General features: G+C 39.8%; 1 protein-coding gene across 1 annotated transcript in view; it reads right to left on the reverse strand.

Moving 5' to 3' along the window:
* The window catches only part of LOC307263143 (protein shisa-8-like), a gene marked incomplete at both ends in the record, with an annotated part of 87,925 nt that overhangs the window by 49,211 nt on the left and 24,875 nt on the right, over positions 1-13,839 (reverse strand). Inside the window, one exon of the mRNA XM_080044204.1 lies at positions 853-968. Coding sequence (XP_079900330.1) covers positions 853-968 — 116 coding nt within the window. The remainder of the gene's footprint in view (positions 1-852; positions 969-13,839) is intronic.

Here is a 13,839-nt window from a genome sequence, read left to right on the forward strand (position 1 = left end):
TGTGTGTGTGTGTGTGTGTGTGTGTGTGTGTGTGTGTGTGTGTGTGTGTGTGTGTGTGTGTGTGTGTGTGTGTGTGTTTGTGTGCGCGTGTGTGTGTATGTGTATGTGTGTGTGTGTGTGTCTCGACTGCCCCATGAGCCCAGGACTGCTGTGTTTGTGTTGGTGAAGTTATGTGTCACAGTGGATATAAAGGCTGTGTCCCAGTTCTCTCAATTAATCCAACCCCCTTGTGTCTGAATTGCTCTTGATTTGTAGGGTCTCTCTAAGACAGTGATTACTAACCAGGGGTATACATACTTGTACCCTGAGGGCTACTTCTGTTGCCTACTACTTAAGTTGCGATGGGAGTGTGTGGAAAGATTGCTCCAACATAGAAATCAGGATTTTAATGAGGAAATATATTGAGTCAGTTTGGACACCTGTGTTTGTGTGTGTGTGTGTGTGTGTGTGTGTGTGTGTGTGTGTGTGTGTGTGTGTGTTTATATTTCTAAATGTAGTGTGAAAAAAAATAAAAATAGAGTTATTTAAAATGTATGGGGAAATGGTTTAAATAAATGGCAGTGTCAATAAAGAGTTGATGACTGGAGTAAACCACTGCTTCTCAGAGAGAGAGAGAGAGAGAGAGAGAGAGAGAGAGAGAGAGAGAGACTTATAGTTAACTGATTCACACTGTAAATATAACAATAAACAGAGTATACAGTGTATGAATGAACAAAAAATATGTAGTTGATTTCTTCTGTATCTGCAAACCCTCTGTTGTCAGTCATTTGACATCAGCTGGGAGTGTTCACAAACCCATATAGATACATAGACAGACAGACACACACACACACACACACACGGAGGACTGACCATTGTTGGAGCGTAGTGCCCTGGCGGAGATACCGTTGGTCCCAATAGGATGATGGACCCCAGTTCCATCCACCATTCCTGCCTCTCCCGGCTGTTTCATAAGCTCTGTCAGAGTCCTGGAATGAGGAAGAGAAAAACACACATTTACACAATGTCTATTGAAGCATCTTGCGTATTACAAACTGAAAAGTAGACAGAAGAAGGTTTGACAAAATGTCTAACAAATGTGACTCCAGCTATCACAAGTGTCTCTCAAGAGAAAGATGAAAGAGTTGGGACAGATTGAGATCATGTGTAAAGGATAATGAAAATGTATTACAAATATATCCAAACAGCCTTCATCTAGTAATAGCTTTTTCCTAAAGATAAAGACGAGTTTGAAACAGAAAATAATCAAATTGCTCATGTTTATACAAACACACTTAAACAGAAATGGCTCAGAATTCAATTTAAGACAGTGAAATCGACTATGGATAAGATGAGCCTCTGGGTGTTTGCCAAGTGGGAGCATCAATCATTTATATAAACAAATAATAATAACGCAACTTCCCCCTCTTGCCATATTCTATTGCCTTTGATGCCTTTGAAAAAGCACTGAGGCCTCCTCAAAACTGGAACACAAGCAGGAAAAGGCTTTCTAACATGCAGATTTAACTATTCAAGAGCAAACAAAATCTGCAGCTGCAAACAAAGGACTTAAGACTGCATTTTTAACAGAGTAGTTGGTCACACTTATTCTACCTAAACCAAGTCTACACAGTAAACCCAAATATGTTTTTCAAACACAGATCAATCTTAATTAATACATACAATTGTTGGTGATAAACATTTGAAATTGTTCACTAAAAGTAATGGAAATTTCGTTAAATGGAAAAAGTAACATGGATTAATAGTAAAACACAAACAATGGATAAATAGCTAAATGGATAGCTAAAATACATAGATAAGGCATTTGTAAGCTAAACGTAAATAAATGGATAAACAGTAGGATAGCGATGAATAATGGATGAAGCATTAGCCAGTTTAAAGAAATGTCATGGATAATATATGAATGTAGATTATCGTAAAATAGTGGGGGAATGGTTGAAAGTATTACCTATTAAGGGAAAACAAAAACTAAATACAAAACCTCAAATACCATCACACCTGCTCATTGCTCATATGTATATGACAACTTTTGTTATTCTACACCGTTGACTTCAAAGTCTTTAATTGCTTTTTTATAAAACTTTCTTGTGTTCCAGTTCACAATAACAACAACTAAACACAAGAGTGCTCACCATCAGCATGTTTTCCACTGACAGGAAATTATAGCAACATAGTCAACAAATCAACTGCGACCTGGGAGACCGGTTAATATTTCCTCTCTGTTTTTCTCACTGTTGAAGCCTTGGCGCAGACTTCTAAAATAAAGCAGATCAATTGCCTTTTTCATTAGCCTGCTGTGAAACGATGCCTGTTGTCCTGGGAGCAGTAACCATAACAACATTAATACCTGTAACAAAATATTATATATATATAATGCTAATCACCACGGTGGAATGAAAATAGGCACTAGGTATTAGGCAGGATCGTGAAGGTTATAATGTTTATTTTTTTAATTTGTTCCCAGAAGAAGGGAGAAAAAAAGCATGGCCGCTTAATGAGAAAAACTGGTCATGATATATGATCATGTATTGACATTGCTATGGCGACTTTCTACACTTGGCCCCATGCCTCTGACTTCATCATAGAAAATGTGTAACATGCAATTACTTAAAGGGGCACTCACCAATGTTACATGGGAAAATAGGTTTTATTGCACTGGGGACTCGTGAATAATGGTATAGTATTATGTGTTCCTTTACTCTTAAAGAGCTTTGTCAAGTCTGAGAAAAAATTATGCTTGTGTTACGAGCTGGTGGTTTAATAGTTTGAAAGTTGTGGGCATTTACCAAGCAGGGGGTTTCTAATACAAGATGCTGTTAAGTTGAAAAATGCTCAATAATGCTGTTGAGAGTGAAGAGTTGAGGTGCCAGACTTAATAAGTGACTGCACAGTAGCCTATAGCTATAGCCTGTATATAAAAGAATATAGCACACAATAAAATTAAAAAGTATCATGTGAGAAATTGGTATTTTTCCCTAGACACTCTTCTTACTGCTGAGGCGCCATTAAGAAATATTTTGCTGGATTGTGGTTGTACTGAACTGCTCCCGGGTTTGAATGTGAAACGGGGAGGATCGTGCTGAAAACCGCTCGTTCAGCCAAAAAAAACCCCGCCGGATAAATTAACATCAGAAACTAAATGAGTTAGTTTGAAATAAGACTGCTGAGTTGATGAGTACATATGCCCAAGCTCAGTAGCCCAATGGATTTTACACATCACTACAACATTTGAAATTTTGACAGATACAAATAAAGCTGCATTTGATTTCTTTTTTTGAATGAGTGCATGCAAGGACAAAAAAATACCCTGAAAATGGGTCCTTAAACTGGATTGTATGGACGTATATACGTTGAGCAGGGAACACATACTGTATACTCTACCCACACATGCGTCTCAATTTCCCTTTTTGCATTTTCTGCCTGCTGGCCGATCCATTGTCTCTATATCATCTCATTAATATCTGTCCACTTCCATTCCATAACTTCATTAATCTTGTACTGTGTCTCGGTCACTCTCACTCTCTCTCTCTAACCCCCCCCCCGATCCATCGGAATCACTCCATTTCTCCTGCTTTTGTCCAGTCTTTCGAAAATGCTCAAGAATTGGTCGAGTATACCTCTTCTCTATTTATCTCCCTGGAAACATCTTTTCTCTCACTGATCAAATCTGTCTTATCTCCCAAACATTTTTTTTTGCATCTGGCTATAACCCCCCTCCCGTTATCTCTCCCCCCCTTTTCTTGTTATTCTCCCTGGCTATACAAGCCTTTTATCTTTTCCCTGTATCGCTTCCTTATCCCTCCGTCTCTGTCTTTCTTCTCCTCTCAGCCGTGTGATTCTGCCTCTCTCGCCCGTTGTGTCTCTCTCTCCACCCCCGCACGCCTCTTTACCCTTTGGCCTTTTTTTCTCCTATAGGCCTATTCCTTTCTTTATTTCCCCAAGGGAAACTGTCACATAAACTATTCCAACTTCCAATATTCGCACTTTTGCAATGATACAAAGTGATATGTGGACGTCCGTCTCAACACACACACACACACACACACACACACACACACACACACACACGCATGCATGCGCACACAAGTACACACACAGATACACAATTATAAAAGTTATCCAAAAACTATGAAGATGTTATTTTGTTAAAGCTCCCTTATTATACACTTTTCGGTTCTATTATACACCATATTATATGGTCTTAATGGTCCCTAATACGTTTTTCTTTAATTGTTTGCTGAAAAAAACTTTCAGATAATTTATTGTACTATGCTGATGTTCAGCTAATCTCACAATGGTCTATTTTTTAAAAAGAGCTGCAGCTCCACTCGTAAATATACAATCTTTGAGCTCCCCCCGCCCCCTGTCCGGAAGCGAAGCCAGATACGCCTCGCCCTCTGTCTGTCAGGTCCGTGGACCAATAAGAAATAGGGGTGTGGGCTGCACAGTGGAAGCTTCTGGCTTTCCAGTTTTTGAGGTCAGAAAAGGGGAGAATTCTGACTGGAGTATATTGGGGGGGAGGGGTGGGGGTTTCAGAAAGGGGCAGAGTGAGAAAAGGAGAGATTTTTATTTTTTTAAATATTTTGGCAGTCTCTAGGCACACCTTGGACCCATAGATATGTTAGAACTAGTGGTGGGCCGTTATCGGCGTTAACGTGCTGCGTTAACGCAAAACTCTTATCGGCGATAAAAAAAATATCGCCGTTAATCTCTTATTCCACCTCCTGTTCGGCTCAGGGGAGATGGTTCCCTCCAGGGCCGATGGCTGTTCGCCGTCAGGGTGAACCCCCTTCCGTGTGTTCTCTGGTCGGGTAATAATAGCCGGGGGCCGTTGTTGACACTTGAGGAGCCTTTATTGCAGGAGCGAAGCTTCTCTCACACACCCGCCGCTCTCTCTCTCCATCACTTGCCCACGACACACACCACCTGGCTGCAGGATCGCTAATGTAACACTCAGCGCCAAACCCCCTTCACAAATCTGTCTATTCAATGTTTACTTATGAATGTATCCATGTACGTAACTCTGACATGTACATAACTTAATTTATTGTTAATAATATGGTCTGTTTATAAATTCGGCATATGATTAAAGCATCTAAACGCCCGTAATCATGTTAAACGTTTACTGTTTTTAAGTTATTAATGCCACTCGCTCCCGCAGATACACAGCAGAGGGAGGTCTTATATTCAGCCATTGCTAAAGGGAGTGCTGTATTATGGAACGGCCGCTGTGGTACGAAATTCCAGTCTCAACAATGTTTCCTACACGAAATTATAACTCTAGCGTCTACAGCCCGTTGTTTTCATGTAGTGTAACTTGTGTAATGTGTTACATTATTCAGCTGTTGCCGTGATGTCGGCTAACGCTGATGCTAATGATAACTAGCTCTCCGTCGCACAATAGACTGTAGGTTGGTGTTGCAGCCAGCTGTTAGGTGAAGCGCTGTCCCACAGGTAAAAGCCATGGACCTATAAAGCCTGTCCAATATTCACTCTAGTCCAGCTTCTTGAAAAGTTTATAAGGACTTTATTATTTATGTAAAAATTATATTTAATGTTTCACTTGAAGCACAAAAGTAATGGCTTTATTTTCTGTTATAGCCTATAGCCTACCCAACAAATTAGTTTTTTCGTTTTTTTTAAGCACAAAAAACAGTGCAATGTTGTGATTTTTAGCCTTATATCTGATTAAATTGTTAGAATATTATTTGTTCGCAATAATTAGACACTCGTTCTGATGACGAAATGAAAGCCACCTGGCTTGAGAAACACGTTCTCAAAGACTTACTTTGAGTCATTATTTAGGGAGCACACACATATTATGAATGAATTCAAATGAGCCATTTTAATCTAGATTAATCTAGATTAATTCCAAAATTAATCTAGATTAATCTAGATTAAAAAAATTAATCTATGCCCACCTCTAGTTAGAACACATTTAAAAAGTGCATTTAGCATAATATGTGACCTTTAAGTGTTCATTTTGCTACAGCTTTTAACTCTACTAGCTAGAAGACTATTTGTTGCATGCATATTTAATAACCAAACAACTTCAACTTGTTCTAATGTGTTGCATAGGGTAAAGGCACAGCTTATAATGCCTATAATGTAAAGATATTTATAATGTAAAGCAAATCTGCAACACTTATACTGTAAATACTGCGTAAATAGCATCCGCCCAGTCCTTACGCCGAGGCATATCTGGCTCTTTCATGATAAACAACATACACTTCTGGCACGGTAAGAACTAGGATGGAAGATGTCGTATGTTCTATGCCCGCACACGACAATGCACACAGTACATGTCTTCTTTGGTATTTGACTCTCTTCATTTCTTTTCCCTTTCTCACTATATTGTTTACCAAAATACCTGAAGGAAATTTCCTCGTACTGGATGTAAAAACCTACTTGGCAAAAAAACCTGATTCTCGACGGGATGCCTTCTCAATTCTGGGCTGAGGATTCTGGAACTTGCTTTCAAATGTCTGTCTTTTTGTTCTTTTTCTTTCCTTTTTTTCTTTCCAAAAGCTTGGCTTGTTATAAAACGTTGGTTGGCAAACCCACTGGAATTGAAACTAGGCTGTTCAAGCTGAGGTTAAGTTACTGAGCTACATCCTCATCAATTCTCTAAAGAGAGATGGGAAATACTTTCGGGGGAAATCCCAAGATTCCAGACAATACAACCCATGGCATATTTTACTTATCCACTTGCTTTTGAGGCATCTTTAAACCACCAAGGCATTCAATGAAAAAAAGAAAAACTGTCATTTTGGTACGCTTCAAGGGGAATTTCACAAATAGGTTTACTCAGCATAAGGAGTAGTACTCAGCCTTTTAAAACAGTTGGATAATGTCCCCTGTGGCTCTGGAGGGAGCTTTGTCAAGCAGATGAAAAATAACTTTAATGATATAGCACCAGAGTCGGTGCATGATACATTTCCAGGCTCAGGCTTCAAAACTAAAAAATATACGAGTTACAAACTGGGGACAGGCAGTTTGAATGACGTGGGCATTACAAAGTGAGTCAAACACAATAATGCCTGGGTACATTATACCCGGGGGGCAAAACCCCTTTTTTTTTGAAAAACAGACATGGAGCGTTGTAAAAGGTTGTTCACCAGAAATGATATCCAGGACCTTCCAGGATCCCAACCTGGGTGGACAACCTGGTCAACAAGCTGCTGGAAAGCTACAGGGGGCCGACATAGAGCATATCAGAACCACTGTTTAAGTGAATGGGGGTGAATGGGGATGGGCTAATGGGAAATTTATTGAACTTATAGATATCATTATGAAACTTTGCCAGTTGATTACTGACATTAAAACAACAACTTTTTGTATTACAGTATTTTCCAAAATGTTTAAATAAATATGAAAAATCATCAATATCTTACTAATGATGCGTAAAGTTGCAAATCTGCAAAGCCCCAAAATCTAGATTTTGGAAGAAAACAAAGTCAATTTGTTTTTAAATTTTGAAAACAAAACAAGTGTCCAACTGCCTGAAGCTTTTCCTAATCACAGTTCAAATTTGATCAATAACCCATAGAAAATGAATTTTTTACACAATTTTTTTCCAAGGGAATGTCTAGCCGTTTCCTAAAATACCAACTGGAGACTCCAAAAGGACACTTTTGGTCCATGGCACATGAAATGTAACTGTGTAAAAAAATTAACTTAAACAGTGTTTCTGATTTGCTATGTCGGCCCGCTGTAGCTTTCCAGCAGCTTGTTGACAAGGTTGTCCACCCAGGTTGTGATCGTGGAAGGTCCTAGATGTCATTTTTGGTGAACAACCTTTTACAACACTCCAAATCACTTTGCCCCCTGGGTATTATGGGATTTGTAGGCATCACCAACACCGTAGGGACTTAGAGTCAGGATATCTCTCTGCCTCTGTTGACTTCGATTTGAACCATTACATTTTAATGTCTGTCTCTTTTGAGTCTCTCAACTTTTTGTTTACTCCAGAGTTATGGATACTATATTATAGTAGGGGAATATGTAACTGCATTTTTTAACCGATACTGTTAATGTCAATGTGCCTCAATAACCTGATAACAGATGGCATCTTAACAGCACCTGTCCTAAGTTTACCCGCCTCTTGAACAGTGCATGCTGGGATAGCCCACCTATACTGTAGTTTGACATCGCAAAGTTGTACTATTGTGATCTTTCCATGAGTCATTAATCCGTGGTGTTCTCATTTTGTATACAGAACAAAGATAAGGGTTTTTATGTTAGAGTTGTGTCAAATTTCTTCATGTGGAAAACTGCCTGTTGTTACATTTAATGGAGTGTTGTCATCAATTTCATGAGCTGTGCATCCACACAGGTCCAGATCAGCCTTGTTATTTCCAGAATTGATTCAGCAGGAGGCAGGAAACAACAACCACAGAGTGTTTTAATCCCTCAAGGTTTGGTGGAACTTCCATACAATTTAAAGAAACATCTCCATCGTCTGGCACGGACAGTCTGGCAATCTTAAAAGCAACACATGTTCAGTTTCGTCCAGATTAAGACTAAAGCTATTTTGCAGAGGACACAACACACTAAAAGCTACTCCTGGTCAAATTTGATTTGAGAAAAGAAAAACACCTATTAACCTCGAAAACCCAGCAACACTGACAAATTAAAAAGTCTGTATGAGCCCACTGATTGAGAATGAGCGTGTTTTCCAGTGAAGCGGTTTAATATGTGTGCTAATTGCTTCAAATGGAATCAGCCATCTAGCATCGTGGATTCTTTTCATTTGAGTGTAATTGGTGATCATTCACACAGTCTACAGTAAAAGTGATTAGCCCCTGGAAATTGCGCTGATATGCACGCAGTATGAACCCTCTCAGGGGTGAAATATGTGGCACTTGATTAGCATGTGACAACATCCTCCACAGTGTCTCTATTACGTTATTGCCTCTGATTATAAACAAACTGAAGCTGGTGAGCAACCAAGAGGACAGTAAGCGCACACACCTGCCCTCACACGTAACAGGCAAACTGATTTAGGGATCGTCAATATAATTCTGTCTAGTTCACGCACAACGGATTTAGTCGCTGATGAATGTCCATGGTATATCCAACTTAAAACTATCTTCACCGATGAGGAAACATGTTGGACAATGAGCTGTAAGAATAATGGGACGTCCGACTTCCGGCATGGCACCAAAGGCATACCAAAAGCTGAACACATATGACATACTGTATTTAAGTTCTAGTGTATGACATGCATGAAGATATTTCACAAATTTAAAAGTGAAGATTTATCCGTTGTGAGTTGGGGAGGTTTTTGCATTAAAAATACTAAGAATCTACAGTTACGCTAGCAGCTCCGTAAGGCGCTACGTAAGCAAAGCAGTGCTTTGACTTAAAGCTGGGGTATGTGATTTCTGATTGGTCAAAGTTAACATGAGCTGTACACTTTGACCAATCAGAGGGAGGTTCTTATTGGCTGTTGGGACTGTCCATTCACTTTGACACAACGTTGTTGGTGTAGAGCGTGTCAGGGAGGGACCATAGGGGAGGGACCAAAGAGAACAAGTGGAGCGGTTGAGGTATTTCAATTCTAATCTCTATCCCAACTGCCATTTTCTCCCCTAATCCTCCACCCCAGCTTTAAATGCTAACGTCACTATGCTGACATATAGTATACACAAATGAATACATTGCAAATATAGAAGAGGTATACTTTACGTTAGACGTTTATGTTAACCTGGTATAATTCTTTGTTATCACTTTCAGCATCTTAGTTAAGCGTGTTAGCGTGTCCTAACTTTGGCTACGCTACTGAGTAAACACCAAAGACCAACATTATGTGGCAAGCATGACTGCAAATCACATAATAACTGGGGCAATAGTCTTCATGAATTACCTCATTTAAACTCAGTAGGGTATAGTTTTAATAAAGGGGTCACTAAGTCTGTATAATGTGTCAAATGTGTGTAAGAAACGTGCACAGGCTGTAAATGTTCCCTTGAACACTGTCCTGCCCACAGTAAATGCTTCACTTATTGTTCCGTTGTGGTGACATGACAGACAAACTCTAAAGGATGATTAAGAACTCCAGCATGATAAGTCATTCTCTCTCTCTTGCCCCTTGTCTTCTCACTTTCTCAGTCCACAGTTTCACTGTCAATTGGATTGGGATTGAATTGAATTTGCAAGTATTGAAAGATCAAAGGAACACATTTGTCACTTTGTTTGGCCCAAACCCATTTAGCTATGCTGCGAAATGCCTGAGGAGAGGGCACATATTAATTTCATGGCCAAATTTCATATCAGTGCAGCCAAACACAGTGAAACCAAATCGCTGCAAGCACACAGTTTGTGATTATTAGTGTGTCGCAACTTTGCAGCAGTCCCGACCCCTTGTTGTATAACTAAATGTGCACTTTTGTTTTCAATTGTCAAGGAGTTTTTCCAGCTAAAAATAAAGCGAGAAAAACACCTCACATTCATGTAATAAGACACTCAATATAGTTTTCACACACGCAGATAAAAAAGGCACACTGGTGCACAAACACATTTTCTCCCCTGGGTCTATATAACACAGTATTTTGTAGCTGAATCACTCTTCACTGTCACAGCAGGTTAGTTTATTATAAGACCCCCAAACACACATCCCACAGATGATACCAGGGGGCCTGTAACCTAGCATGGGCCTGACTGTGAAGATGCAATCCAGCTGCTCTCATACTGCGGTGTGGTGCACAAAGTGTGATGCTGCTTGACACCTACAATTGTGCCACCCAATCAACCTGGACCAACACAAAAGCACATATCACATTCACACACACACACACACACACACACACACACACACTAAAAAGAAGCTGTGTTAAAAAGTATCACACACAGGCACGCACTCACACAACAGCAGTGTCCTACCTATGGTTATTATGTCTAGAGGGAGTTAATTGATGCCACAGAGGAGAAGTGACTTACCCCTTAATTCTCTTGGGTGGTAATTTAGAGAGGTTACAGCGGTTGGGAATTGCATGAGATGTTTGTGTGGGTGTGTGTGTGTGTGTTTGTGCATGCACGTGTGTGTGCATGTGTGTGTGTGTGTGTGCTGGTAACCAATAATTTTGAAAAAGATCCTCCGGCGTAGCGAAAAAGGGAATTTTAAATGAGCGAGGCAGAAGGGTGCATGCGAGTTTATGACCTTGCGGGGGCTGTTTTCTCTCTGTCCTGTTTTACGTTTTTTCGCCATCAATAAGAAATGTGAAACGCCAAAACAGATAAACAAAAACAGCTTTATTCACTAGGGCCTTTTGACCAAATTAGCTCATTTCCCAGCTACTTATTGAATATTATATTCTTCCTTGAGCGTTTTGCTTTAATGCTTACAGGAAAGTACTTCACCAGTAATAGGATTAAGTATGATTTCTGTACTAATATTGGTTTGCAATTGACAGTTGTGCAGCTTTGAAAAATATGTTATTTGAAGAGTTTGTGTTATAAATGAAGATGTAGTTCATAGCTATTGTTCCAAAAATATTGTTTCTACATGGGTGTGTTGAACTACAATGCAAAATGAAGCCTTTGAAAGTAAGAGTATATGGCAGAAAATAAATATACAGACGCAATACAGTGTGTGTGTGTGTTTCTGTGTGTGTGTGTGTGTGTGTGTGTGTGTGTGTGTGTGTGTGTGTGTGTGTGTGTGTGTGTGTGTGTGCTGTTCCTGCATATCTCATTCCCTCCTTTTGTTTTTGGTGTCATGAAATGACAGAGCTAACACTTGAAGTCTCTCTTCATCAGTAATTCACTGCATCTTCTCCCACCACTGCTGTCAGAGGGAGACATCACACACACACACACACACACACACACACACACACACACAGACAAACAAACAGATAAACAAGGCCAGATTCCCACTCGTGGATAGTATAGGCTAAATGGACACTGTAGTGGCACAAGTGGTGGCATGCACTATCTCCGAGGGGGTCTGATACACCAGTCCCTCCAACACATAAAACATTTGCACGCTTGTACGTGCGTGCACACATACACTGCACAGTAGACACACACATATGCCGTAGCTGCCAGATAGTGCACCCTTGTAGGCTTGGTACAGAGCCTGGATCTGTCTCCCACCCAGCTATACTCTATCAGAGCTGACAGCTGCCAAATAATGTCCCTTGGCATGGCTGAGTGCCTGCTATGTGAGCGCCCTGTTTGGGCTCATGCGTAGTCTCTTATCCACTTAGATGAGTGTGTTAACATGTGTGTTACCTCACATAGGAATATTTTATTACAAAGTAATAATACGAATCTATAATATTCACAAATACACATTTGTCTAAGGTCATGGACAGCCTTCATGATGAATAATAATTTCTTTATTGAATCCAAAATGAGCTTTAAGACTGCCTTGCTCCAGTTGTTCACTGTAATTGCTTATTAGATCATGCATAGGTCTAGTCAGTTATTCTGGATCATGTTTGTTGTCAAAATCACTTTTTGTCAAAAGTGAATATATTGTCACAATCCGCTATACCTGTCCGTACTGTGACTGCACAGAGGTGTTGCTAGTTACGGTGTGTGAGGGCAGATGTATTTGTAACTATCTAATTGATCTGTTTTTCATATTATGTATATCACATCAGTTTAACACATGTGCCTTTCCTCTAAGAATGTGCTGACAAAACAGTTGTTTAAACTATTCTAACGTTTATGGTGGCTGACCACAATAAAACCCCTGAGACCTGTTTAATCTATTAACCATCTGTTAGTTGACACCCTTGTTGTAGAAGAGGGCTTTAAATACTCTGTCTGACCAAAAGATATTGTCAGTCCCATCGGGGGCACGGTGGGCCCCCTTTGTTTACATAGCCTTTGTATAAATACCACTTTACGAAGCCTAGGCTGTGTATTAACAACAGCCTCTATGTCAGCGCACACACAAAATAAGGACAGGTAGCAGTTAGATTGTGAAAAGATATTCACTGAAATGTAAGTGTTAATAGAAATGACTTGTTTTTTGATACATGAATTGACTTTTTTTGGAGGGACTAACTAAATCATATCAATTAATATTATGTCCTCTTTCTACACAGAAGCTGATTTATCTATCATTTTTTCTCATGTCTGATAATAAGAAGCCTAAATTATAGCGTCACTTTAAATTGCCAGTCAATGGTGTTCACTGAAAACGATACAGTGGTGATGTAAAAAAAAAGAAGGGTGAACCAGATTTCACAGGTTTTTTCTGCATGGTGTGAATGTATTAGCCTGCCTGACAGAGCAGTAAAATATTGATACAAATGAAGCCGTTCAAAGCCAGTGTGCAGGGAGCCGCCTGCACCAGTTGCTGGCAGGATCTCAGTACCGAGGCCAGGGTGCTGCTGAATGTGATGTCACAGAAAATACCATATGTCAACCTCTGAGTCATCGCCTGCACTCATTATTTTTGGCCCATCTTTATTTTAGAAACAACCAAACACACACACACACACACACACACACACACACACACACACACACACACACACACACACACACACACACACGCACACATTCATTCTCCTCCAGGGATTTGTTCTCAAACATTCATCGGTGTGACGCACACATAACCCATGCATGAATACACACACAGACGCACACACACACACACCATCAACAGGATATCTAGCATCCTGTGAAGCCTTTGACGTTATTGATAACGTACAGGTATTCATTACGCTATAATAGAACCATAATCCATCAATACAACGATATAGACATAATTCCATTGATCTCTGATCAGATATCTGTCACTCTCTAAACAGCTCAAATCACTTATTGGTGAAACCTGCAGAAGAAATCATTACAGTGTATCTCAATAGAATAGAATATAAT

Source organism: Ammodytes marinus (assembly GCF_949987685.1).
Source record: "Ammodytes marinus genome assembly, chromosome: 16".
In the NCBI taxonomy this organism is placed as follows: Eukaryota; Metazoa; Chordata; class Actinopteri; order Uranoscopiformes; family Ammodytidae; genus Ammodytes; species Ammodytes marinus.